Source organism: Lepisma saccharinum, chromosome 16 (assembly GCF_977018435.1).
Source record: "Lepisma saccharinum chromosome 16, izLepSacc3.1, whole genome shotgun sequence".
Lineage (NCBI taxonomy): Eukaryota > Metazoa > Arthropoda > Insecta > Zygentoma > Lepismatidae > Lepisma > Lepisma saccharinum.
The window spans coordinates 32,139,756-32,163,738 of NC_139244.1; the positions used below are offsets into that span (position 1 = coordinate 32,139,756).

Genomic DNA, 23,983 nt, shown 5'->3' on the forward strand with positions numbered 1-23,983 from the left:
GCCCCTACCACTCCATACCCTACCCTACCCATCAAACATTTACGACTAGTCATGGAGCCAGTAACGCCATGCGACGGTCACGAACCGATTATATTCTGTTCCAGAAGTATGTGGAGCAAGCGAACGAAGCAAGTCCTCGACCAATGAACGCAACAGATGGAAAGCGAGTGCATGGGGTGTGAAAGGGCGGCTGAAGCAACCAGCCGTTTCCAAGTGCTCGAATTAATTTACCCCACCACTCGCTTTCTCCCTTCTCTACCGTTATGCGCGACGTTGCCTCATATACCGGAATGGAGTATAATGTCGCAACGTGAACATGAATCCGACCAGGAGCGCATCAAGAAATCAGAAATTAGGTTTTATCGCTATTGAATGGGGTCGCTACAGAAGCCGGCGCCCGCCAACTAATCCACTCCTGGGCCAGCAAACAAGCTAGACACCCTTTCCCACAACCCTCATCTCTCTCCGCCCTCCCTCGCCAGGTTGAGATCACAGGTGAGGAGTACCCCTCCCCTTTCCAAACCCAATGAACTCCACTTTGATTTTTCATGTAAATAGACCACAAAATTATGGCGCCAGATCCAGCACCTAACACATTACACCATCCAATATTTTCGACAGTGGCCAATCAACAGGGTTTGATCTTGAGCCATGTCGCACCTGACTCCCTCTTAGCGTCGACACGGGTAAACATCCAAATAACTATAATGAACTCCCTGAGAGAGATTTTGTTGGCGTCCTTCATGGATAGCATGAGATCCTTTCCTTACATTAACATGTCGCTTAACAACTACCAAAGAACTTGGATTTTATTCTTACACAGTAAGCGTTAAGATGAGAAAAGTGTCAAAAATTTCCCAGAAGGTCACTGTGTACCAAGAGTTGGATGTGTATATATAAGATATCTGGAAGCTTTACATGTTACACCTCATATATACTGAACATAGCTATGGTATAAATAGCCAGCCACCTATGTAGTGTTTGGAAACGTGTGCGCATATATATCATGCTTCAGACAGAAAAATGTAAAAAAAAAAAAAAAAAAAAACCACCCGCATTCTCACCTGCCAATCAACATTACTGTTTACTTCAATTAATTTTGATTTTTAAATTATACTACTTGGACATGAGACTTCCGGAAATTTCCAGACCGAAGTGACCCAGATTCGACTCTTCAAAACGTGCCGATCTTATGTAGGTGTATGCATTGTACTAGGGACGTACCTAAGGCTACGGAGTTCGATATCCCTGATTTGTGTGTGTTTGTCTTCGCCTTACACTTTATCTCTGGAACTTATAAGGACTGACAAGAGTAAATACACACTTAAAATACCAAACCATTGAAAATTATTCTTACCTACAAACTGTTATTTCCTGCAACTCCCTAACAAGTCAAATTGTACTTTAAAGGTAGCTTAATTTATGTTGTTGTGTGATAGCTTTCAACTGTTGAACTGACTTGTTTACAAATCTTATTCGAACAATTATTTATATCCCATGTGCTATATACTATGTTTATATATTGTACCATGCTGGCACCTAGGGACGGTTCACTAACAATATACGTAACAATGACATTATTATTTAATATTTTGTTTGTATATGAATATTGGTTCAACAATGTGCGGATGTCATGGCCTACAATACGTTACTTGTGCCAATGGCGAAAAATGGAAAGTCAAGAAAAAAACTTAATAATAATAATAATACATTTCATTATAATACATTTTCTTTATCAAGTGGGCCAGGTTCAATCTAGGGCTCTTCTGCCACCTAACCCTTATGTTAATACTTCATATGGGGTCCTTGTTGCATTTCAAGAGCTCCGTACTTGTCTACAACTTATTAGGAAGTAGTAAGTACCAATGCTTCTGCTCAATTCAGTTCACATCACAACGGAGTCGAGTCAACAAAGATCACAAAAAGACAAAGACAATACAACCGTTGGACTCCACCACTATACGACGCACGGTTTAAGAAGCGATATCGGACGGAGCCACGCAGAGGGTGTGCGTGGCGACCAGCCAATGGCAGGAGTGCAACGTTGTACAGTTAGGAAACTGCGGCGTGCGGGTAAAACGCCGTGTTCTGTATTTTTTCTTGCGCGCAACAAGTTTTCATAAAACTCGCTACTTTTAAGGTTCATCATAAGATGGGGCACGACATTTTGAACTTGACTGTCCAAGTCCCATGAATTTCCGTCGCCTACAGCCGGAGTTATCGTTTCTCGAATAAACACGGGGGAAAACACGCCTCTACACACACACACACACACACACAATGACATTTTCGTTTTCCTTCCGTGTTCCGTCTGTTGTTTTTTCGTTGCCACCGTGTTGACCCCGATGAGTTGTTGTGTCTTGGTAAAGCTATGGGTGTCAAATTCGGCTGAATATGCACAATGACCTTTCATTGTCTTGTGTGTTCACAAACATTGCGAGTCTGGGTCAGTTTTGAGTTCAGCGTTTTCATAACAAGGGCGGTGTAAGATAATTTTACTCGTACGGCATGAAGAACAGTTGGGAGAGCATTCAATACAGCCCTTATTGATTGATTTATTTTACTTCGCTTTTTCTGCCACTTTTGGCTAATTTACGAAGATGGGGATGAGTGATGATATGATGAAATTGATGAATGGACACACAAATATCCATGTCCAGGTCTGGATTAGAACCCGGGATCCCTGGCGTCGTAGCGCAATGTGCTAACCACTCCACCAAGGGGGCCGGCGATGAAATTGATGAAGGGACACTTACAAACACCAATGCCCGGGACTCCTGGTGTAGTAGCGCGTTGTGCAATACAGCCCTCATGCTCGATAGATGTGCAATAGTGTGTGTGTTTCGTGAGTGTTATTTAATAATGTCGCGCCGGCGCCATTGTGGAGTGGTTAGCATATCGCTCTACGACGCCAGGAGTCCCGGGTTCGAATCCTGGCCTGGACATGGATGTTTATGAATGTCCATTCATCAATTTCATTATATCATCACTCATTCCAATCTTCGCAATTAGCCAAAAGTGACAGAAAAGCAAAGTAAAATAAAGCAAATCGAATCAAATTAATAATGTCGCTCTCGAAACCTACGTACTAGCAGTACAGGCACCAAGGGTAAATGGGGATTAGTCTTAAGAATAGTTGCGGAATGATCCTATAGTTTAATATGGTGACAAGGTGGTGATTTTTCCTAGCTGGGAAGATCCCATCTAGGGCAGTATTTCTACAAACTACCGGGCCCTGGCGCCAATTTATACGGGCCGCGAGAGGTTCTCATGAAATTTGCAACTTGCAGTCCGAGCTGGCAACCACCTGGAAAGATGCGGGTTTCCACTGTGATAACAGAAAATTATATCTCGCCAATACTGGTGAGAAATCAAACTACGTGTATGTAACCGAGGTTGTTTTCTGTCCATCCTACAAATTTGAATGTTGACGGACGGGTACAACTGTCAATTTAGTTTGCGCAGCAATTTTCATTAACAAATATATTTTAAATGGAAATATTCTGATTATTTTTGAATATTTCGGTGTTTGAAATGGAACATGCCAAATTAAGATTAGCACTTACAAAATAAATGTAATGATATTACCAGAGGAAACTAAAATATTCCATTAGATCCAGTCATTCTCAACTAATTTAATCCAAATTTTATATTTGTCAACAATGCTAGACATAATCGAATTAATACTCGCTATGATTATGCAATAATTTATTTATTAATATTAAATTTCAAGGATACATATTAATTGATGCATAAAGTTTAAAAAATAGAAAGATGATTACTAGGCTAATATTGTTGGGTATCGGGGCATAGACTTTTAAAACTAATTTAGCCGCCCGCGGGCTCACGAAGGTTGAAAAGCATTGCTCTAGGGCATGTGGCCCCTGTTGGCCATCGCCATTGATACAGCTCTTCTTTGTTCATGCGCACAAATGGTCCTTGTTAGTTCAAAAACTACAGGTATGGTGGAAAGATGAGCACATTGCAATTTCAATTAAAACTAGTACTGAAAAACGATAATAGATGGTGATAGTATTAATTATAACATTATTTTATTTTCCCAAGCTCAAGTAGCTATTGTTCTCAAAATTATTCCAGTTGTTAACAAAGATTAAACAAGATAAAAGTGTTTATGGAAGTAGTATTAGTACGTATTATGAAAAATATAACTAGCTGGTGTATATCAACCAAACACAGTGGAATTTGAAGAACTAAGGTATATTTTTTTAATATTAAGATCATCTTGGGAGATATTTAAAATATAAAAATGTTAACATTCAATGCATATTTAAATAGAACCATATAAGTTACATATAAAAAATCACTCTTTGACATTTACAGTGTTTACCCTCCCCCACACACACACATGCATATGAAAAATTAAGTTCCCCCATTTCTTCCTGGCGTATGTCTACATGCAGTCGTGGATTAATGACGATTTCGTGTGTGAATGAGTACTGCTCCTTTGTAAAGTAATATTTTACTCTGCTCATTGAAGATTTTTTGTAAGAGTCAGGTGTAGTACGTCTGCTCCTTTACGCTGCCTATTTCTACATGCTAATCACTACTTCACCAATTAAGTGCCTGGTGTGTTTCTAGTTAATTGGATTACAAACTGTCATATATACATATATTAAATTTGAATTTGTGCCGAGATATAAATCATGTAGAACAGATGAAAATGTTGACTTGACTCGTAATAAATAAATAATTAAGACTGCAGTATATCTATCAATAATTAACTTCTTGGTTCTTAAAAAAATGATCTTTTTCGGCTAATGAGTCCAGATTGACCTCAAAGTTTGTGTAGAATAGCAACAAATTATTATTGTTCCATACTAGAATAGAAACTTCTACTAGTTCCAACAGATGAGTAAATATCCTGCAAATCGGTTTTTCTTTATTTTTTCACATTTCAGCTATTAGGCTCTAATATACTTAAGCGTGTACCTAATATATTTTGATATTAAATTTTTTCACACCTCGTTCAAGAAGATCTTTGCAAGTTAAGAGAAAATTTTATTCATGTGACCTTTCACTTTAAAAATTTTGTTTTGGGGATTTTGAAATCTCAGTGAGTCTAGATTTACCTCAATTAATTTTTCCGAGGAGACCCATATTTCCCCTTTAGTTATTCTGCTGGAGTGATATTTAGCTGAACCTTATTCCTATCGACTAACAAAATAATATATTTTTTTTCCTGACTATAACATGCCAATTTCCAGGTTGACTGTGATATACACTATATAGCCAAAAGTCACCGGACATCCAGTGCTATTCAATCCAAAGACACCACCCAAGTAACTAATCAGATGCCGGACCTCCCTTCGCTACTATTACAGCATTTACTTTTCGGGAAAGGTTTTCTACTAAGTTCTGGTATATTGCTAGTGCATCTTCTGTCCATTCGTCCTGTAGCCTCGTGAATAGTTCATGCGTGGTTTTCGGTCGAGCGGGTCTGGCACGCAGCCGAAGCTCCAGTTCGGGGTTCCAGTTGGAGCTTTGAGAGGGCCAGCTCAAATTATTGTCCTCAAACCACGATGCAATGGACCCTACTTTATGGACAGGGGTATTATCATGCTGACAGGGCTCATTTCAAACTGTTGCCACATTGTGGGCAGCATGCCATTGTGTAAAATGTCCTCATAAACACCACTCATGGCCCGAGCCCAATCTAGGAAAAACAGCCCCAGACCATGACTTGGGTGTCCAGTGACTTTTGGGTATATAGTGTATATGCTACAACACGTATACATCCACACATTGAGAGCAGAAAATTCTACAGCAAACCAATTTAGATGAAAATTTTGTCATGATTATTGGACAGCACTGCATAGCTTTAGAGGTTTCCTCCTGTGGTAACCACTGCTGAAAAACTGTAGTGTGACCGGAAGAAGGGGGTGGGGTTTGCAGCTGCGGTGGCAGTTGGCCTCCTCAATCATCTCCCCCACCTCCCGATTCGCCTGTGGAGGTCACCCACGCACAACTGAAAGGGGTGAGGTGTGTGTGTGTGTGTGGTGGGGGGGGGGGGTAATTGTAGGATATCTCTTCTTTTGCTTTCAGAATAACTTCTGGAATGAAACCAACAGCAGGAGCGTGTGTTTGTGGAACGTCAGGCTACTAATCAGGAAAAAAATATGTTTCTCCTGACAACCTTCTCTGTGGAATGTCATGTCTATTTGAGAGGAATGTACGTACAGTCATCAAAAGTCAATAAATCCCTTAAATTTAACCTCATTCTGCGTATCATCCATCATGTCGGCATATCTTTAATGGAAATGAAATGAAATGAAACTTTTGGGTACGTCATCACTCGGGCCATTCGCACTCGTCACATTATACGGGGCCAAGCCCCTTATGTTAACCAGCAAGTGCCTATGATGACTATAATCTCCTTATCTACGTTAAAAGCTGTGGCTGTTAAAGGGCGCTCAGCACATACTATAAGGATAAAACACAGAACACACAGTAGTACGGAGAATTACACCAGACGCCAGAACCTCGTTGGCCTGCAACATTGCAGTTACCGCGGAGCAGTGTTGCCACAATATGAAGGCACAATTTCCCTTTCCAAGGTACAAAATTTCCCTTTTTGGACCAATTTTTCCCTTCACCTAAGCAAATAATATAATAATAATAATTAGTAGTAGTAGTAGTAGCAGCAGCATTATTAGTGGTGGTGGTGGAAGCAGTAGTAGTACATAGTTAAGTATTCCGTTGATTTCGTTATTCGTTTGAATAAAAAATATATTTTTTTAAATTTCACATTTCAGTTTCATCACTTCCTGACCAGATGTCCCTGGTTTTAATCTTGGTCAGGAATCCATTTAATCGTTAATCCTCATCGTTACTATTTATCTAAAGATGCATAAAAGCAACGTAAAATAAACTTATAGGAGCAGAAACAAGTAGGAGTAGCAAAAAAAAAATAACATTAACATATGGATATGAAATTCGAAATTAACATAAACTGTAATTATGTATTCAGATAACCTTAAAATATCCCTGCAATTGTGGTATTTTTCATCGAAAGAGGAGTTCACAGGATTCTTGTTGGGAAACCTGATGGTAAGAGACCTATAGGAAGGCCTAGACGAAGATGGAGAGACAACGTTGAGATGGACCTAAAGGAAATCGGTAGAGATGGAAAAGAGTATATAGATCTTGCTCAAGATAGGGACAGATGGAAGGCCTGTGTTGCTGCAGCTATGAACCTTCGGGTTTAAGAAGGCTAGAGAGTTAGTTAGTTAGCTTTTGGCTAAAATTTCGGTTCGAATTTCTCTGCAAAAGGGAAATTTCCCTTTATGTGCCAACACTGCCTTGGAGTACTAAGTGAAAGTGAAATTTAACTTTTGGTTTGATTCATTGATTTGCTATATTTTACTTTGCTTTTTGTGCCGCTTGTGGCTAATTTGCGAAGGTGGGGATGAATGATGACATGATGAAATTGATGAAGGGTCACTCACAAACATCCATGCGCAGACCGGGATTCGCACCCGGGACCCCTGGCCAGAGATGGCCATTTGACTTCGGGCTCACAGAACCTAAGCCTCCAAGCTCAAGGTCGGCCTACGGCCTCACACTGCCTCAGCCTCCGAAATCCAACTCATCCTCGGCCTCACACGGCCTCAGCCTCCGGCCTCACACTGCCTCAGTCTCCGACCTCCAACTCAGCCTCGGCCTCACACGACCTCAGCCTCCGAGCTCCATCTCAGCCTCAGGCCTCACACAGCCTCAGCCTCCGAACTCCATCTCAGCCTCGGCCTCACACAGCCTCAGCCTCCGAACTCCATCTCAGCCTCAGGCCTCACACAGCCTCAGCCTCCGAACTCCATCTCAGCCTCAGGCCTCACACTGCCTCAGTCTCCGACCTCCAACTCAGCCTCGGCCTCACACGACCTCAGCCTCCGAACTCCATCTCAGCCTCAGGCCTCACACAGCCTCAGCCTCCGAACTCCAACTCAGCCTCGGCCTCACACGACCTCAGCCTCCGAGCTCCATCTCAGCCTCAGGCCTCACACAGCCTCAGCCTCCGAACTCCATCTCAGCCTCGGCCTCACACAGCCTCAGCCTCCGAACTCCATCTCAGCCTCCGGCCTCACACAGCCTCAGCTTCCGAACTCCAACTCGGCCTCAGCCTCCGAACTTCAACTCGGCCTCGGCCTGACACGGCCTCAGCCTCCAAGCTCCATCTCGGCCTCATGAGGCCCGGCCTCCGGAGGCTGGACATCTCCGCTCCTGGCTTCGTAGCGCGATGTGATAATCACTCTGTCACGGTGGCCGCTTTTTAACTTTAGGCGTCTTCTCAAAAATCAACCCTCACACCCTTTATACTTGGCATATACTGTCTTGACATTCTAACCTATGTATTACCCTGCATCAGGGGTAATTTCTAGAAGTGAAAGGGGGAGGGGAGGTCAGCCAAACTTTGTAAAGGAAAACAAACTTAGATTCAAAACTACCATAAATTGTGAAACATTTGTAGATGTGTTGGATTGTGTGGATAAATCACTGACCTGCATAGAATGTGTGATGGGCAACTGCATTAGCCATACTGTGCATAAAGTGGACTTAAAATACCAACTTAATCAATCAATCAGCCAGGTCAGTTCTGGATAAGTTTCCCAGCTTTCGACTCTAGTCTTCAAGGACTGAAGTGTAATGAAGAGCGCGGACTGCAGAGAAGACGCTGTACGCAACTATAGAGCGTCTCAACCTTAAAAGTCAGTATGTTTTAAATGGAGCCGTGGCGTTGCCAGATCAACAAACTGAGGCGCATCGAGTCGCTGTTAATCGCTAAAGTTTGCGACAAATTTACTTCCTTAATATCGTTTAGGAAATCTTCAAAATCTATGCATTTGATGCATTTTGGAAAAAAAACGATAGTTACCTCAAGATTTGCACGTAAATGTTTATATTTCGACGTAACTATTTACTATTTTACATTTGCATTATATGTGTAATACTCACAACTATTACTTCTCTCGTTGAGTGTTGTGTCCTTTACATAAACAGAATTAAATAAATGCAAAAACAAACATTAAAATAAAGTAATTACAAAGTGCGCTCACATACCTTTAAGCGTAACTACTGTTCTCGTCTGGTAATGACGTTACGTCCTCCTTCTGTTTCTCTTGATGGACCCAGTTCCATCGTATTTTCTTGTTCTTGTATTATTCTGTTTCCCCATTTTTTTCGACTTCTTTTTTGCCGGTGTTCTGAAAGAACCTTCGGTTTCTTCCTTTCGTATTCTAACATCAGCCGTTGTCTTAACCTCCTTGCTGATATTCATTGACTTTAAAAAGTGATTTAACACGCGCATAACTACAGTCCCTACCAAAAGTTTAAGACCACCAACTTTTTCATATAAATGAATCCTGACCAAAAGTTTTTGGTACATATGTGGAGTGAAATTGTATGGAAGTAATATAGTGTGTGAGGCATATATTGCCGAAGAAATATTGGTATACGTCTTGTAGTTCTTGAAAGTGGAAAATCAAATTTCTTAACTGAAAAATCCAGCATTTTGAAGTACAGATGAATGTGTATACACGTAACCGACGTCGTTATGACAGTACTGAAGTTTTTCCAGTATTCTGGAACATGAAAGAAGGTTTTGGTGTAAAAAAATATCCAAAAAAAATTTCTCGTCTTTTATATTATTTTTTCTAAAATTCGCAAAATTAAAAAAAATACAGCGAAAACTTAGAGGTCTTCAGATAACAATATGTTCCTCAGAGACTGCGCTGGAGTGAACAAATTTTATCAGTCATTGTTTGAAATGTGTGTCAATAGATTGCACAGAGAGACATATCTCAAGTAGCAGCATTGTGCAAGTCCAAACCTGTTTTCGTTACGCTTGATAATAAACAGGCTGTTTGAATCGCAAGCTACGGGATAATGGGGGAAATCTGTGCCCGTGGCCGTGAAATGGCAAATAATTGGTATGTACAGATGCAATAGGTCTCATACAGAAACTGCAGTCGCAATGAATGTGAGTAAAACCTGCGTGGCGAACACAATAAACAAATTCAAGCAGCAAGGTACAGTGGTTGAACCACGCTGCGGCCGCCCCAGGGTAACGTCTGTACGCGACGACCGGATTATCGCGAGTTTGGTAAAGAATAACCCTAAAGCTACTCTTCCAGAGATAATGAGGGAATTTGAAGATTACACTAATAAAAGGGTCTCAAAGATGACCATTTCGCGTCGTCTGGGGGAATGTGGACTTGCGTCTTACGCTCATCTCAAAAAGCCATTGCTCAACGATGTACATAAGAGAAATCGTGTGAAGTGGTGCAAAAATAAAAGAAACTGGTCCATGGAACATTGGGGTCAGGTCCTTTTCAGTGATGAATCGAGATTCGTGCTGTACGGCTCCCGAAAAGTGAGAGTTCGGAGGACAGCAACCGAGAAACTTCTCCCCGAATGTCTCGTGCAAGCTGTTCAGGGTGGGGGTCAATCAGTCATGATCTGGGGATGCATGTCTGCTGCAGGGATCGGGATTTTGAGATTCATTCCTGGCTCTATGGATTCACGAAAATACATCGAAACAATGAAAGATAACATGCTCCCGTCCGCCCAGAAGCTCCACAACGGGTACTTCGTCTTCCAGCAGGACAACGTGACTTGCCACACGTCAGCAACAACAATGGCTTGGATTCAAGCGAGGGAAATCCCATTGTTGCCTTGGCCAGCACCAAGTCCGGACCTAAATCCTATAGAAAACCTATGTAATACCATGGGTCTTTGTGTAGCCAGACGCCAGCCAAGGAATGTCCAGGAACTTCGTGAACAGATCTCCGAAGTATGGAATGAGATTACGCCCCAAGAATGCCAGAAATTGGTCCGCAGCATGAGAAAACGTGTGCAAAACTTAACTTGAAACTTCAAGGTGGACCTATTGACTATGAAAATTTCACACTTCGTTCATCTAATTTCAGGAGAAATGTTTTTGTTTTTTTTCAAGTATATTTTCAAAGTTCAGATTTAATGATTTTACAAATTGAACCTTTAGTTGCATCTATTAGTTATAAGTGCATTAATATGCCCTTACACATTGTTGATCTCGATGTACCTTTCAATAACATTACATAATAATTCCAATTTTGTATTAAAGTGTTTATTTCATGAAAAGCACTCGCATATGTACTTTCTCTGTTTGTCTGAAAAACACATGGCAAGGTGGTCTTAAACTTTTGGTAGGGACTGTATTATGCGTTCTTTCCTCGAAGTTTACCAATACTGCGTCTTTTTTCCAGCATCTCTATCCATTATTAAACGAAATACACTATGTGGAAGAAAGTCATTGGACACCCCGGTTTCAACTCTGAAACTAACTTCTCATGGAAAAGAGAGTACAGACGGGTATATATATGGCAGGAGGAGGGTTCTCAGATCGTTCGCTGATAAAATGAAAGACAGGAAAGAGCTTAGCATGTTTGAAAGAGGGATCATAGTAGGCTGCTCCATATGAGGCATGAGTATACGTAGCATAGCTGATGCCCGGCAGGTCCCTAAATCAACTGTAGCCTTTGTCATCAAGAAGTGGAAGGAAAAGGGACACTGGAGCAATGCACCACGAAGTGGAAGACCCACGAAATTGGACGGCCGGGACAGGAGAGTGCTGAAGAGGGAAATTCGGAAAAACAGGACCCGTCCGATGCATTCGATTGCAGAAGAGTTTCAAAGTGCGACCAATTTGACTGTTTCGACCAAGACACTTCACAAGAGGTCCATGCGCTCGGTTATCATGGGCGAGCCGCTGCCCACAAACCCCTGATAACAAAAAACAATAAACGGCAGATACTACGCTGGTGTAAAGAGCGGAGAAAGTGGACGATGGAGCAATGGCGGAAGGTCCTATGGAGCGATGAATCACGCTTCACACTGTTTCTATCAGATGGGAGAGTGTGGGTATGGCTATTAAACGGAGAACGTCTGTTACCAAAGCGTGTAGTGCCCACAGTGAAATATGGTGGTGGCGGCATCATGTTCTGGGGTTGTTTCAGCTGGCATGGCGTGAGGCCACTGGTACCGGTGTATGGCCACATGACGTCGGCGTCCTACCGAGATATTCTCGACAACTCAATGCTCCCCACGTTCTGGCGTTTCCATGGAAATGAAGAATGTGTGTTCCAGGACGATAATTCGACTTGTCATGTTTCCAGGGCTACCACGGAGTGGTATGCAAGAAAATAATGTCACCCGCCTGGATTGACCTGCTCAGAGCCCTGACCTCAACCCTATCGAACATCTATGGGACGAACTGGAGCGCAAATTGAGGTCGCGATCGCATCGCCCTTCTACACTTCCAGGGTTGGTGACTGTACTTCAGGAGGAATGGCGGAATATCCCACTCGGTGTACTACACGACCTTGTAGCCAGTTTACCACGACGTGTAGCTGCTGTTATCGCTGCCAAAGGCGGACCGACCACCTATTGATTGCAAGAAAACTGATGGTATCCGCTGACATGTGGTGTCCAATGACTTTCTTCCACATAGTGTATGTAACTTACATGCTATCCACAATTATCACTAGAGCCCGGAAGTTTGGCAAAATGCCTCTTTTTACCTACTGCATATATTGATAAAATTTTTCCGGATATTCGTTTTTTATGTTGTTTCGAATGTTTTAGAAGCCTTTTCATTTTGCCTATTTTGCCTATTTGGGACCCCACTGCCTATTTTTAATTATAATGCCTTTTTTGCCTTTTTCAATGAAATTTGACAATTTCTTTAAAAAAATGTATATATAAATTATTTTTCTCCCAAAAAAACGTTGTTGGCATTTATTTTTCTTTCGTTTATTATGTGAATAATTTTCGCCTTATTTAAGTAATATTGAACTGAGGTATGTTTCAACATTGCTGAAGGAGAAAAGTGTGAGAAAAAGTACAAGGCACGTCCAGAAAGTAAGTTCCGTTTCAATTTATCTCCGCTGCAGCGCTGCGATCGCAGTTCCGCACATGCGCGGTAGACGCTCTGTATCAAGGAGAAGAAACGTGAGCCATTTGGAGATCGCTGTCAGTCACGTACGCTTTGTTGTGCTTCTTTACAATGTCGGTGTTGATTGAAAATCCCGCCGCTTGTGAAATCAGATCTGTGATTCGTTTTCTGAATGCGAGGAAAGTGAAACCAAGTGAAATTTATCGGCAAATTTGCGATGTTTACGGACCAAATGCGATGAGTGATTCAATGGTGAGAAGATGGGTCCGACAGTTCAATGACGGACGTAGTGCCCATACAGCACACAAAGTTTCAGACATATTTCAGAAATATTACAATCTTTCATTAATGTTTCTAACATTCTGGTTTCGCGTTGACATTACAGAAAGCATCACATGAAGTCCCAGTTTTGTTTCTGAAACATTGCAATGTTATAGTTTCATTGTCTAGTTTCTGCAACGTCTCATTTTTCTTACATCTCTGAGAAATGTTTCAGACACATTTCGGCAACGTTGGATTCGGTCATCATGCATGCGTGGCGGCCATCCGGGACATTTTCTGCGGCGGCCATGTTGTTACCTTCAACGCTGACCGGGAGTCGTGCACATCTTATGAAGAATAATGTTGTTTATTGCGTGGTAAGTTGAATATTATTAATGCCAAAGTGTGTTTAATTGTGTTATACTTATGCACGCTATATATTTAATCCGTGTTGTACAACGTGTGTGAAAAAGTGAGTGGAAACAAGGCAGTTCAAGCCAGTGTTTAAAGAAGTATTTTGTTTTGTTTGTTTAATTAAAATATGTGGACGTAAAGAAGCACTGAACTTCTCCACTTCATGAAACAATAATCGCGAGAAATAAGTTGTCTACGTTGTGTGTAGTGAAAAAGTGAATGGTCGAGACGCAAAGTATTTCCCTGCATGTTTTTACTGTTAAAAATAGCTATATAGTTCTCGTTTACGGTATATGACCCCACCCCCCGTAAATTTTGCACAAAGTTTGTCCTCTTCTTTTTAAAAAATGTTGTTTCTCACTTCCCTGTGCGTAGAATACCACGTAAGTTGTTACGTTCAGAGCCTCTATCTAATACAAATTACGAATCAACTGATTTGTTCTGTGCCATCGTTACGTAATGTAAGTCTATGGCAGCACCACAGGCACGGTCATACTTGTTAGATCAGCTCTCGATTGGTTGCACAAGCTATCAAGAATAAAATTATCCTATGAAAAAACCTTTAATAATAGCTCAAATGAACATAGCAGTCATAATCAAAATTCTGTTTACAATGAAGTGCAATTATAAACAAAACAAACATGATGCTGGCTTAAAAAAACAACAAAAAAACACACAGCCCTCTGAAAGTGACAGTATGCCATGACTACTAGTAGTGTCACAGTGCCATGACTAGACAGTGTATATTATAAAAGAATGACTAGCTATGCCAGGCTATCAAGCTAGTGTTTATATAAGTATTTTGACCTGTCTCATTATCCACTATAATGTGAGAAATTCTTGTGATGAAATACATGTAAAATCAGAAGAGATTTTATTGTATACTTTCATCTTTTCATGCTCCTTATCAGGTCAGGTAGATAATATGAAAAGCTAGCTTTTCCTATATTTCCAGCCATCAATCACCACATGGGTAATTTTTTGTGTGACAAAACTAAATTCCTAATTATATTTCTCTCTTAATCACTTATTAGGTTACTCACTTATGTTAATAATCTCTCTCTTTCTCTCTCATGTAGTCTTGTATAGTTTTGTTTCTCATGAGGCTTGTCATGCCCTCCATATACTATATTCATAATTAGGTAGGTAGAATTATAGATTGACAAGAATAAAATAAAAGGTTAAAATGTAATTATGATGCTGCACGATTGCACAAGTTGCACATGTTGTATTTAACTTGACATGCTAAAAGAAAGATGAAACATGAATTTTTTTGTACGGAATGCCGAGGAATTTTTAAAAAAGTAGATGGAAACACTAATTTTCACTCATATTAACGATTTGGATGTTACATGATATATTGAACATTCACTAAAAACCTTTATGCTAGTTCTGAGCAAATAATATGAATTAAAAGCAATTTTTCTTGCCAAAATTCAATCTGTTTTACGGCATTCTCCGAGGTTACATTTATAAAAAAACTGATTGGTGCTGACATGAAGAATGTAAATTCTTGATGTTGCTTTGCAATTTTCTTCAAGGCTATGATGTTTATGACTCCCACAGTTAGTTTTTATGCAGATTTAGCAGTAATTGAGTATTTTATGGCTGATTTAAGATTAGTTTCTTTCGCATGAATGATCATTTTTTGACAAAATTTGGATTTCAAGTTACAGCAATTCAAAACTATGAAACAATACAAGTTTAATATACTAGATTTGGGTCATTTGTGGTTCAATTGTTATTATTAAGTTTGAAGAGGTAAAAAATTGGTAATATTTAGTTGTTTTTATGCTAAAAATCCATTCGATCATCATTTCTTTGTAATTAGGTAGGTAGAATTATGGATTATTGACAGAAATAAAATAATAGGTTAAAATCAAATTATGATACTGCACGATTGCACAAGTTGCAGATGTTGTATTTAACTTGACATGCTAAAAGAAAGATGAAACATGAATTTTTTTGTACGGAATGCCGAGGAATTTTTAAAAAAGTAGATGGAAACACTGATTTTCAGTAATATTAACGATTTGGATGTTACATGACATATTGAGCATTCACTAAAACCTTTATGCTATTTCTGAGCAAATAATATGAAGTAAAAGCAATTTTTCTTGCCAAAATTCAATCTGTTTTACGGCTTTCTCCGAGGTTACATTTATAAAAAAACTGATTGGTGCTGACATGAAGAATGTAAATTCTTGATGTTGCTTTGCAATTTTCTTCAAGGCTATGATGTTTATGACTCCCACAGTTAGTTTTTATGCAGATTTAGCAGTAATTGAGTATTTTATGGCTGATTTAAGATTAGTTTCTTTCCCAAGAATGATCATTTTTTGACAAAATTTGGATTTCAAGTTACAGCAATTCAAAACTATGAAACAATACAAGTTTAATATACTAGATTTTGGTCATTTGTGGTTCAATTCTTGTTATTAAGTTTGAAGAGATAAAAAATTGGTAATATTTAGTTGTTTTTATGCTAAAAATCCATTCAATCATCATTTCTTTGTAATTAGGTAGGTAGAATTATGCATTATTGACAGAAATAAAATAAAAGGTTAAAATCAAATTATGATACTGCACGATTGCACAAGTTGCAGATGTTGTATTTAACTTGACATGCTAAAAGAAAGATGAAACATGAATTTTTTTGTACGGAATGCCGAGGAATTTTTAAAAAAGTAGATGGAAACACTGATTTTCAGTAATATTAACGATTTGGATGTTACATGATATATTGAGCATTCACTAAAACCTTTATGCTATTTCTGAGCAAATAATATGAAGTAAAAGCAATTTTTCTTGCCAAAATTCAATCTGTTTTACGGCATTCTCCGAGGTTACATTTATAAAAAAACTGATTGGTGCTGACATGAAGAATGTAAATTCTTGATGTTGCTTTGCAATTTTCTTCAAGGCTATGATGTTTATGACTCCCACAGTTAGTTTTTATGCAGATTTAGCAGTAATTGAGTATTTTATGGCTGATTTAAGATTAGTTTCTTTCCCAAGAATGATCATTTTTTGACAAAATTTGGATTTCAAGTTACAGCAATTCAAAACTATGAAACAATACAAGTTTAATATACTAGATTTGGGTCATTTGTGGTTCAATTGTTATTATTAAGTTTGAAGAGATAAAAAATTGGTAATATTTAGTTGTTTTTATGCTAAAAATCCATTCAATCATCATTTCTTTGTAATTAGGTAGGTAGAATTATGGATTATTGACAGAAATAAAATAAAAGGTTAAAATCAAATTATGATACTGCACGATTGCACAAGTTGCAGATGTTGTATTTAACTTGGCATGTTAAAAGAAAGATGAAGCATGAAATTTTTTCTGCGGAATGCCGAGGAGTTTTCTAAAAAAGTAGATGGAAACACTGATTTTCACTCATATTAACGATTTGGATGTTACAGGACATATTGAGCATTCACTAAAAACCTTTATGCTAGTTCTGAGCAAATAATATGAAGTAAAAGCAATTTTTCTTGCCAAAATTCAATCTGTTTTACGGCATTCTCCGAGGTTACATTTATAAAAAAACTGATTGGTGCTGACATGAAGAATGTAAATTCTTGATGTTGCTTTGCAATTTTCTTCAAGGCTATGGTGTTTATGACTCCCACGGTTAGTTTTTATGCAGATTTAGCAGTAATTGAGTATTTTATGGCTGATTTAAGATTAGTTTCTTTCGCAAGAATGATCATTTTTTGACAAAATTTGGATTTCAAGTTACAGTAATTCAAAACTATGAAACACTGCAAGTTTAATATACTAGATTTGGGTCATTTGTGGTTCAATTGTTATTATTAAGTTTGAAGAGGTAAAAAATTGGTAATATTTAGTTGTTTTTATGCTAAAAATCCATTCAATCATCATTTCTTTGTAATTAGGTAGGTAGAATTATGGATTATTGACAGAAATAAAATAATAGGTTAAAATCAAATTATGATACTGCACGATTGCACAAGTTGCAGATGTTGTATTTAACTTGACATGCTAAAAGAAAGATGAAACATGAATTTTTTTTCTGCGGAATGCCGAGCAATTTTTAAAAAAAGTATATGGAAACACTGATTTTCAGTAATATTAACGATTTGGATGTTACATGACATATTGAGCATTCACTAAAACCTTTATGCTATTTCTGAGCAAATAATATGAAGTAAAAGCAATTTTTCTTGCCAAAATTCAATCTGTTTTACGGCATTCTCCGAGGTTACATTTATAAAAAAAAATTGATTGGTGCTGACATGAAGAATGTAAATTCTTGATGTTGCTTTGCAGTTTTCTTCAAGGCTAAGATGTGTATTTTACTTGTGCAAAATATTGTTTTTTGAAATGAAAATTCTGACCAGAATTGATATTATGACATTATTTCCTTTCAGGAAAAAATGAATGTTACTGCACTCCAACAAGAGGTTATAGCGGAGAACCTGCAATGAAATACTTCTTAACAGAACAGAAGCAATTGTATTTTGACAAATTTAGACAAATAAAGAATATATTTTATGAAAAAATATTATTTTTACGTATAATAATGTTTCTTTGATGTGATGCATGTCCAATTTTTAGAGTTCAATGGTGACATGGATAGTGTCTGATCACTCGCTGGTGTAAAAAAATGTATCAAAGAATGCTTATTTATATTTATTTGTTCTTTGAATTGATGCTTTAAGTCCACTTTATGCATAAATAGGGTAATTGGGACTGGACCTACAATTCAAAATGGGATCCGTATCACTGCAATGTGCCTCTACCAGAGTTTCGAACCAGAAATCCCTTCATTACAAGGAGCTTAATTCAATTTCTCAGTGTATTCTGAAACTGGCCAACCCATCCTAACCACTATAACAACGTTGAAAGTCAAACATGGGTGAAATATAAATTATTAAAAAATAATAGAAATGAGAACGTATTATTATATCTTTGAAGTAATAATTCAATGGAAATTGCTCACAAGTAACATTAAGATAATTAATTTCTCTAACTAGTAACCACAACCTCTGATACACGCTGCACATTTAATATTATAGAGAATGTCAAAACTTTTCATTGATTTATAAATTTTTAGTTATTATTCAATTATATTATTCGTATTGTTACTGCCAAAAAATTGCTAAAATTTAGCTTGTCTCCATTTTACACCTGTGAATTGATATTTATTTCCCAGTTGTGGTTACTGGTTCATTTACTGAATTTATTTTGTGGTCAAAGTGTATCTACATTTCTCGAATTATGTAAGTATATAGGATATTATTACATTCATTTTGAATTTTTGTTTGAGATTCGTAAAAGGTGAGAATGTCACATAGTAAATTTTAGTATCCGAAAGTTATATTTGAAGACATGTGCTCAATTTGTGATGTTTGAAATTAATTTGGAATATTGCTGCGTAATTCTGAAAGTTCGAACACCATATAGGTTGAAAACCATACATGTGGAACATGTATTCTGTCCAGGAAAAATGTTTTATTCATACAGACACATTAGAGTAGAATTTTCAGATGACCGTGACTCATAGAATCATGAATGGATTTCATACAACACTAAAATGCTTCCAGCTTCTCATCTATTAGTAGAGGGGACGGGAGCATTATGCTGATCACAGCACTCAAATCCCACCTTCTTTGTTGGTTGGTGCTTTTAAGTCCACTTTATGCACAGTAAGGCTAATCGGGACTGGACCTACAGTTTAAAGTGGGATCCGAACCACTTGTGCCTCCACCGGGTATCGAACCCGGAACCCCTTGATTACCAGGCAATGACGCTACCACTGCGCCATGGGAGAGGCCCCACCTTCTTTGTGACATGGTGCAACAAACCACGGAGAGCTTATTATTACATGTAAAACTTTACACACATTTGAAGGTAGTTTAGGATTTGGTGGCGAATACGAGTATTTTTCTTTTTTTTTTTTAGTTGTAACTGTTGTCTGGTTTGAATGAATGTGTATTTTGTAATTTTATGCACTTTTCCCCCCCTCGAGAATAATTGTAGCAATTGAGATACGTGGTCATTTGAGGAGAGGTAAAATAAATATAATTAAATATCATTCCTAATTAGGTATCAAACATTGTGAATTTTATTTTCAGGAAATGATTTACAAATAAATATTGAAATAAAGGGGCTTAACCCCAATAGGCCCCCTTAAATATTTCACTCGTGAATACAGTACTGATTCCATTGAATATAACCGTAATGTAAAATTATATCACTGTAATGTAGCTGAAATATCACAAAACCTTACGGAAATGTATTTGTAATGTTACACTGACATGTTTCTGCAATGTTACATTGGCACGTTTCTGTAATGTTGCACTGATATGTTTCTGTAACATTACGAATGTTATGTTAGATTCGCGGACATTTTTACATTGCTGAAACATACCTGAAACATCACAGTAATGTTTCGCAATGTTGCTGCAATGTTACAATGTTTCACGAGTTACGTATCCGTAACATATCTGAAACCATGTTGTGCTGTATGGGTGATGTGCACGATGAAGAACGAAGTGGGCGTCCATCTTTGGTTACAGAAGAACTGGTTCACGCGATTGATGACAAGATCCAGGAAAACCGAAGGTTTACAATTAGTGCTCTCGTTATGGAATTTCCCCAAATTTCACGATCACTAATGCATGAAATTGTTACCGAAAAACTGAAATTTCGTAAACTTTGCTCACGTTGGGTACCAAAGATTCTTACTGAGCAACACAAAACAAAACGGATGGGTAGTGCACTTCAGTTTTTGACCAGTTATGCTGAAAGCGGCGAAGAATTTCTGACACAGATAGTCACAGGAGATGAAACTTGGGTTTCTTACGACACCCCTGAAAGTAAGCGGCAATCAATGGAATGGAGGCACACTTCATCCCCAGCAAAGGTTAAGCCGAAGCAAATCTTGACACCTCGAAAAATGACGTGCACAGTGTTCTGGGACTGGAAAGGCATCTTACTCATTGATTTCTTACCGCGTGGTCAAACAATCACAGCAGATGCTTATTGCGAGACACTTCGGAAATTGCGCCGCGCAATACAGAATAAGCGCCGAGGATTGCTGTCAAAAGGTGTTGTTTTTCTTCACGACAACGCACGACCACACATGTGACGAAAAACCTCCTACAGGGATTTGGCTGGGACGTGTTTGACCATCCTCCGTACAGCCCTGACCTCGCTCCTAGCGACTTTCATCTGTTCTTACATCTCAAGTCTTTCCTTGGCGGTCAACACTTCAACAATGACGACGAGCTGAAAGAAACTGTTTCCAAATGGTTGAAGACACAGGCGGCAAATTTCTATGAAGAAGGTATACAAAAACTTGTGCCACGCTATGACAAATGCCTGCACAATTTCGGCAGTTATGTGGAAAAGTAGTTTAAGAGTTGTAGAATTTTGTGCAATAAATAACTTTTCTGTATCTGTACACAATTTAATTTTATTACCAAACGGAACTTACTTTCTGGACGTGCCTTGTATTTCATGCTGCTTTAGGATATTGCCTTTGGTTAACATTTCCTTGTGCATGATTGACTGCTGAAAACCTGTTGCAGAACACCTGCACAATTACGTCATCATGTCCAGCGTCCGTGTCAGGAGGTTATTGATAAGGAACAACACTAATGCCCAAGGGCCTTTGCATGCATCCCAAAATCAAGTTCTCTATCTTTAGTTCAGTTCTGCACTTTGGAGGGAAAGGATCGTGTAGTTGTCATCATTGCTTATATTTAGTGTGCGTGGTTACGTACGTGAATTTGGTGAAAGCACATTTTCGACAGACTGTACTATTCTTCTCTGCAAGATATGTAAAAAAACAATCAACCACGAGAAAAAATACTTTATATCTCAGCATGTGTCAACAGCAAAAAATAAATCTGCAGCTGCTTATATGATCGGACTGAAGAAGATATCCCTAATTTCAACAGTGGGCACTTCATCCAACAGGCAATCTCAGTTTTCTATTGAACTGTGCAAAGCTTTCATGGAAGCAGGAATACCTTTCTGGAAAGTGGAAAACAAGTCACTGAGGAAATTCCTGGAGAAATACACTAAAGAAACGGTGCCGTCGGAATGTATGCTGCGGAAAACATATTTAAGCGTCTGCTACGAAGAAGCTCTGCAAAGAATTCGTGCTGAAGTTGGTAGAAAGAAGATCTGGACTTCAATAGATGAGACTACTGACGCTATGGGACGCTACATAGCCAACGTCATCATAGGAACTATGGAACCAACATGCGTAGAATCCTCGTCATTTCTTCTCACGTCAGAACAACTAGAGAGAGCCAATGGTTCGTCAATAGCTCAGTTATTCTCAAATTCCCTACTTCTGCTCTTGCCATATGGTGTACATCATGATGACGTGTTACTTTTTATCAGTGATGCAGCTCCCTATATGAAGATGGCTGCCATAGAATTGAAATTTCTCTTCTCGAACATGCTTCATATCACATGTGTAACCCACGCAATGCACAGAATCGCCGAAGATGTTAGAGTGTTGCACCCAGAAGTGGACAGGTTGATTTCGAATACAAAGAAGATATTTCTGAAATCTCCCTCTCGAACCCGAAAATTTCAGGAAGTTGCGCCCGAGCTTAGTTTACCTCCGCAACCAGTCTTGACGAGATGGGGAACCTGGATATCAGCAGCTATATACTACGCTAACAACCTTGAAAAAATCAGTGAGGTGATCGATGCTCTTGCAAAAAATTAAGCAGCTTCAATTCGTTGAGTGAAAAAAACTCCTGTGCTATTCAGAACTGAAGAATGAACTGTCGTTTATTTTTGCACATTATGGTGCATTGCCAGAGACAATTACAAAGCTAGAAAATAGAGCATCCATGAAAATCTTCGAGGAATCTATGCAGCAGATGATGGAAGTTCCAGGAGAAAAGGGGTCAGCTGTTGCGGAAAAGTGCAAACGGGTAGTGAGTGCAAATGAGGACCTGAAACAATTGAAAACAATTTGTGATATTCTAAAAGGTGAAAATGCTGTTTCCGAAATGAGTCCAGCTACATTAGCTTGTTTTATGTATCCTCCAATAACTTCTGTCGAAGTAGAAATATAATTTTCTATTATGAAAAACATTCTCTCTGACAGACGACTATCAATGAATGTTGAAAACTTAAAAAAACACCTTGTAGTTATGTGCAATCAAGACGGAGAAAATTGAAATGCTCTTCCCAATGTAGATTTTAACATTTCGCCAGAAATTATAGATAAAAGTAAGCGACTTCCAAATGTGCCTTTTTTCGGTTTATTTTGCCTTTTTTTCATTTTTAGTGCCTATTTTCCACATTATAAATGCCTTTTTGCCTGCCTATTTTAACGAAAATAAATGCCTGAACTTCTAATTATCACACAGCACACTGCACTTCCTACGAACAGGGGCACCCTCGATGGCGCGCAATGAATTTGATACGCGAGGCACCCCGCGGAAACAATCTACGATTGCACAATAAATAATGGTGCTGTGGGGTAACAATTCATTCTAAAAATAACTTCAAACAATGGTCAGCACTTTTTCTCGCTTAGTCTGCGCGTGTATCGCGACAAACCGAAAAGTTTCTCGCTAACTAACTTTTTCGTGTTATGGTCTGACGATTTATACAAAATATCCAATGTGTGTGTGTGTGTCTATATATATATATATATATATATATATATATATATATATATATATATATATATATATAACTTACTTGTCGTAAGCAAATTAATTCACTCAGGCAAAGAATATCATATCTACAAACACCATAGATCCCATAGAAAAAAAAACTGGCTAAGTTGATATTTATGGCTTGTGAAGTATTTTACTACAAAAAAATTAAGCGTTTGCAAAATTGCATAATTATGGAAATTTCAGATCACATGAATTTATGACAGGTTATATAAAGCCGTCAGTAAATAGAGCATAAAAAAACTCTACAGGATAATGATTTCATTTTGTAAATTGTGTAACATCTGGCAAAGCAGCTGTGGTAGAGAAGGACAGAGCTATTGGGAAAATGCATGTATTAGAGAGAGAGGGAAGTGCTCCATTTACTTCCATACTGACTTTTAAGGTTGAGACCCTCCATCTACAATCCAAACCCTGAACTTCTTGCCCACTGCAATCCAGCCATTAATTCCAAATTATGGTGCTTTCAGTACCAACTGACCTCTCCCCCACACCCACGCCCTTCCCTTTGACAGGGGCAGAAGAGTGTTCGCCACTGCTTCATGGTGTAATCGTTATAGTAATATGCTTCTAAGCCAGGAGACTTAGATTCTAATCCCCGATGAAGTGTAGATGCTTCATGTAGTTATTCTCAAATCATTCTATCATTCATTCCCATCGTCATAATTA

General features: G+C 38.6%; 1 protein-coding gene and 1 non-coding gene across 2 annotated transcripts; one reads left to right on the plus strand and one right to left on the minus strand.

The window, feature by feature from the left end:
• Positions 1-12,925: 12,925 nt before the first annotated feature.
• Positions 12,926-23,888, plus strand: LOC146000544 (histone-lysine N-methyltransferase SETMAR-like). The gene is made up of 3 exons (XM_083138291.1): positions 12,926-13,235; positions 20,147-20,476; positions 23,785-23,888. Exons 1-3 carry the CDS (start codon positions 13,061-13,063, stop codon positions 23,886-23,888), a joined length of 609 nt encoding a protein of 202 aa, XP_082994417.1. The 5' UTR covers positions 12,926-13,060.
• Positions 19,357-19,431, minus strand: TRNAT-GGU (transfer RNA threonine (anticodon GGU)). The gene has a single exon. It is a non-coding gene; the product is annotated as a tRNA-Thr (tRNA).
• Positions 23,889-23,983: the final 95 nt, after the last annotated feature.

What these genes read in the sequence shown, in the direction of transcription:
- LOC146000544 (XM_083138291.1), top strand. Translation starts at nt 13,061, where the DNA reads ATGTCGGTGTTGATTGAAAATCCCGCCGCTTGTGAAATCAGATCTGTG. An exon ending in CCGACAGTTCAATGACGGAC is followed by an intron (nt 13,236 to 20,146) that starts GTAGTGCCCATA and finishes TGCACGATGAAG; the next exon opens with AACGAAGTGGGCGTCCATCT. An exon ending in TTCTTACGACACCCCTGAAA is followed by an intron (nt 20,477 to 23,784) that starts GTAAGCGGCAAT and finishes TGGTGCTTTCAG; the next exon opens with TACCAACTGACCTCTCCCCC.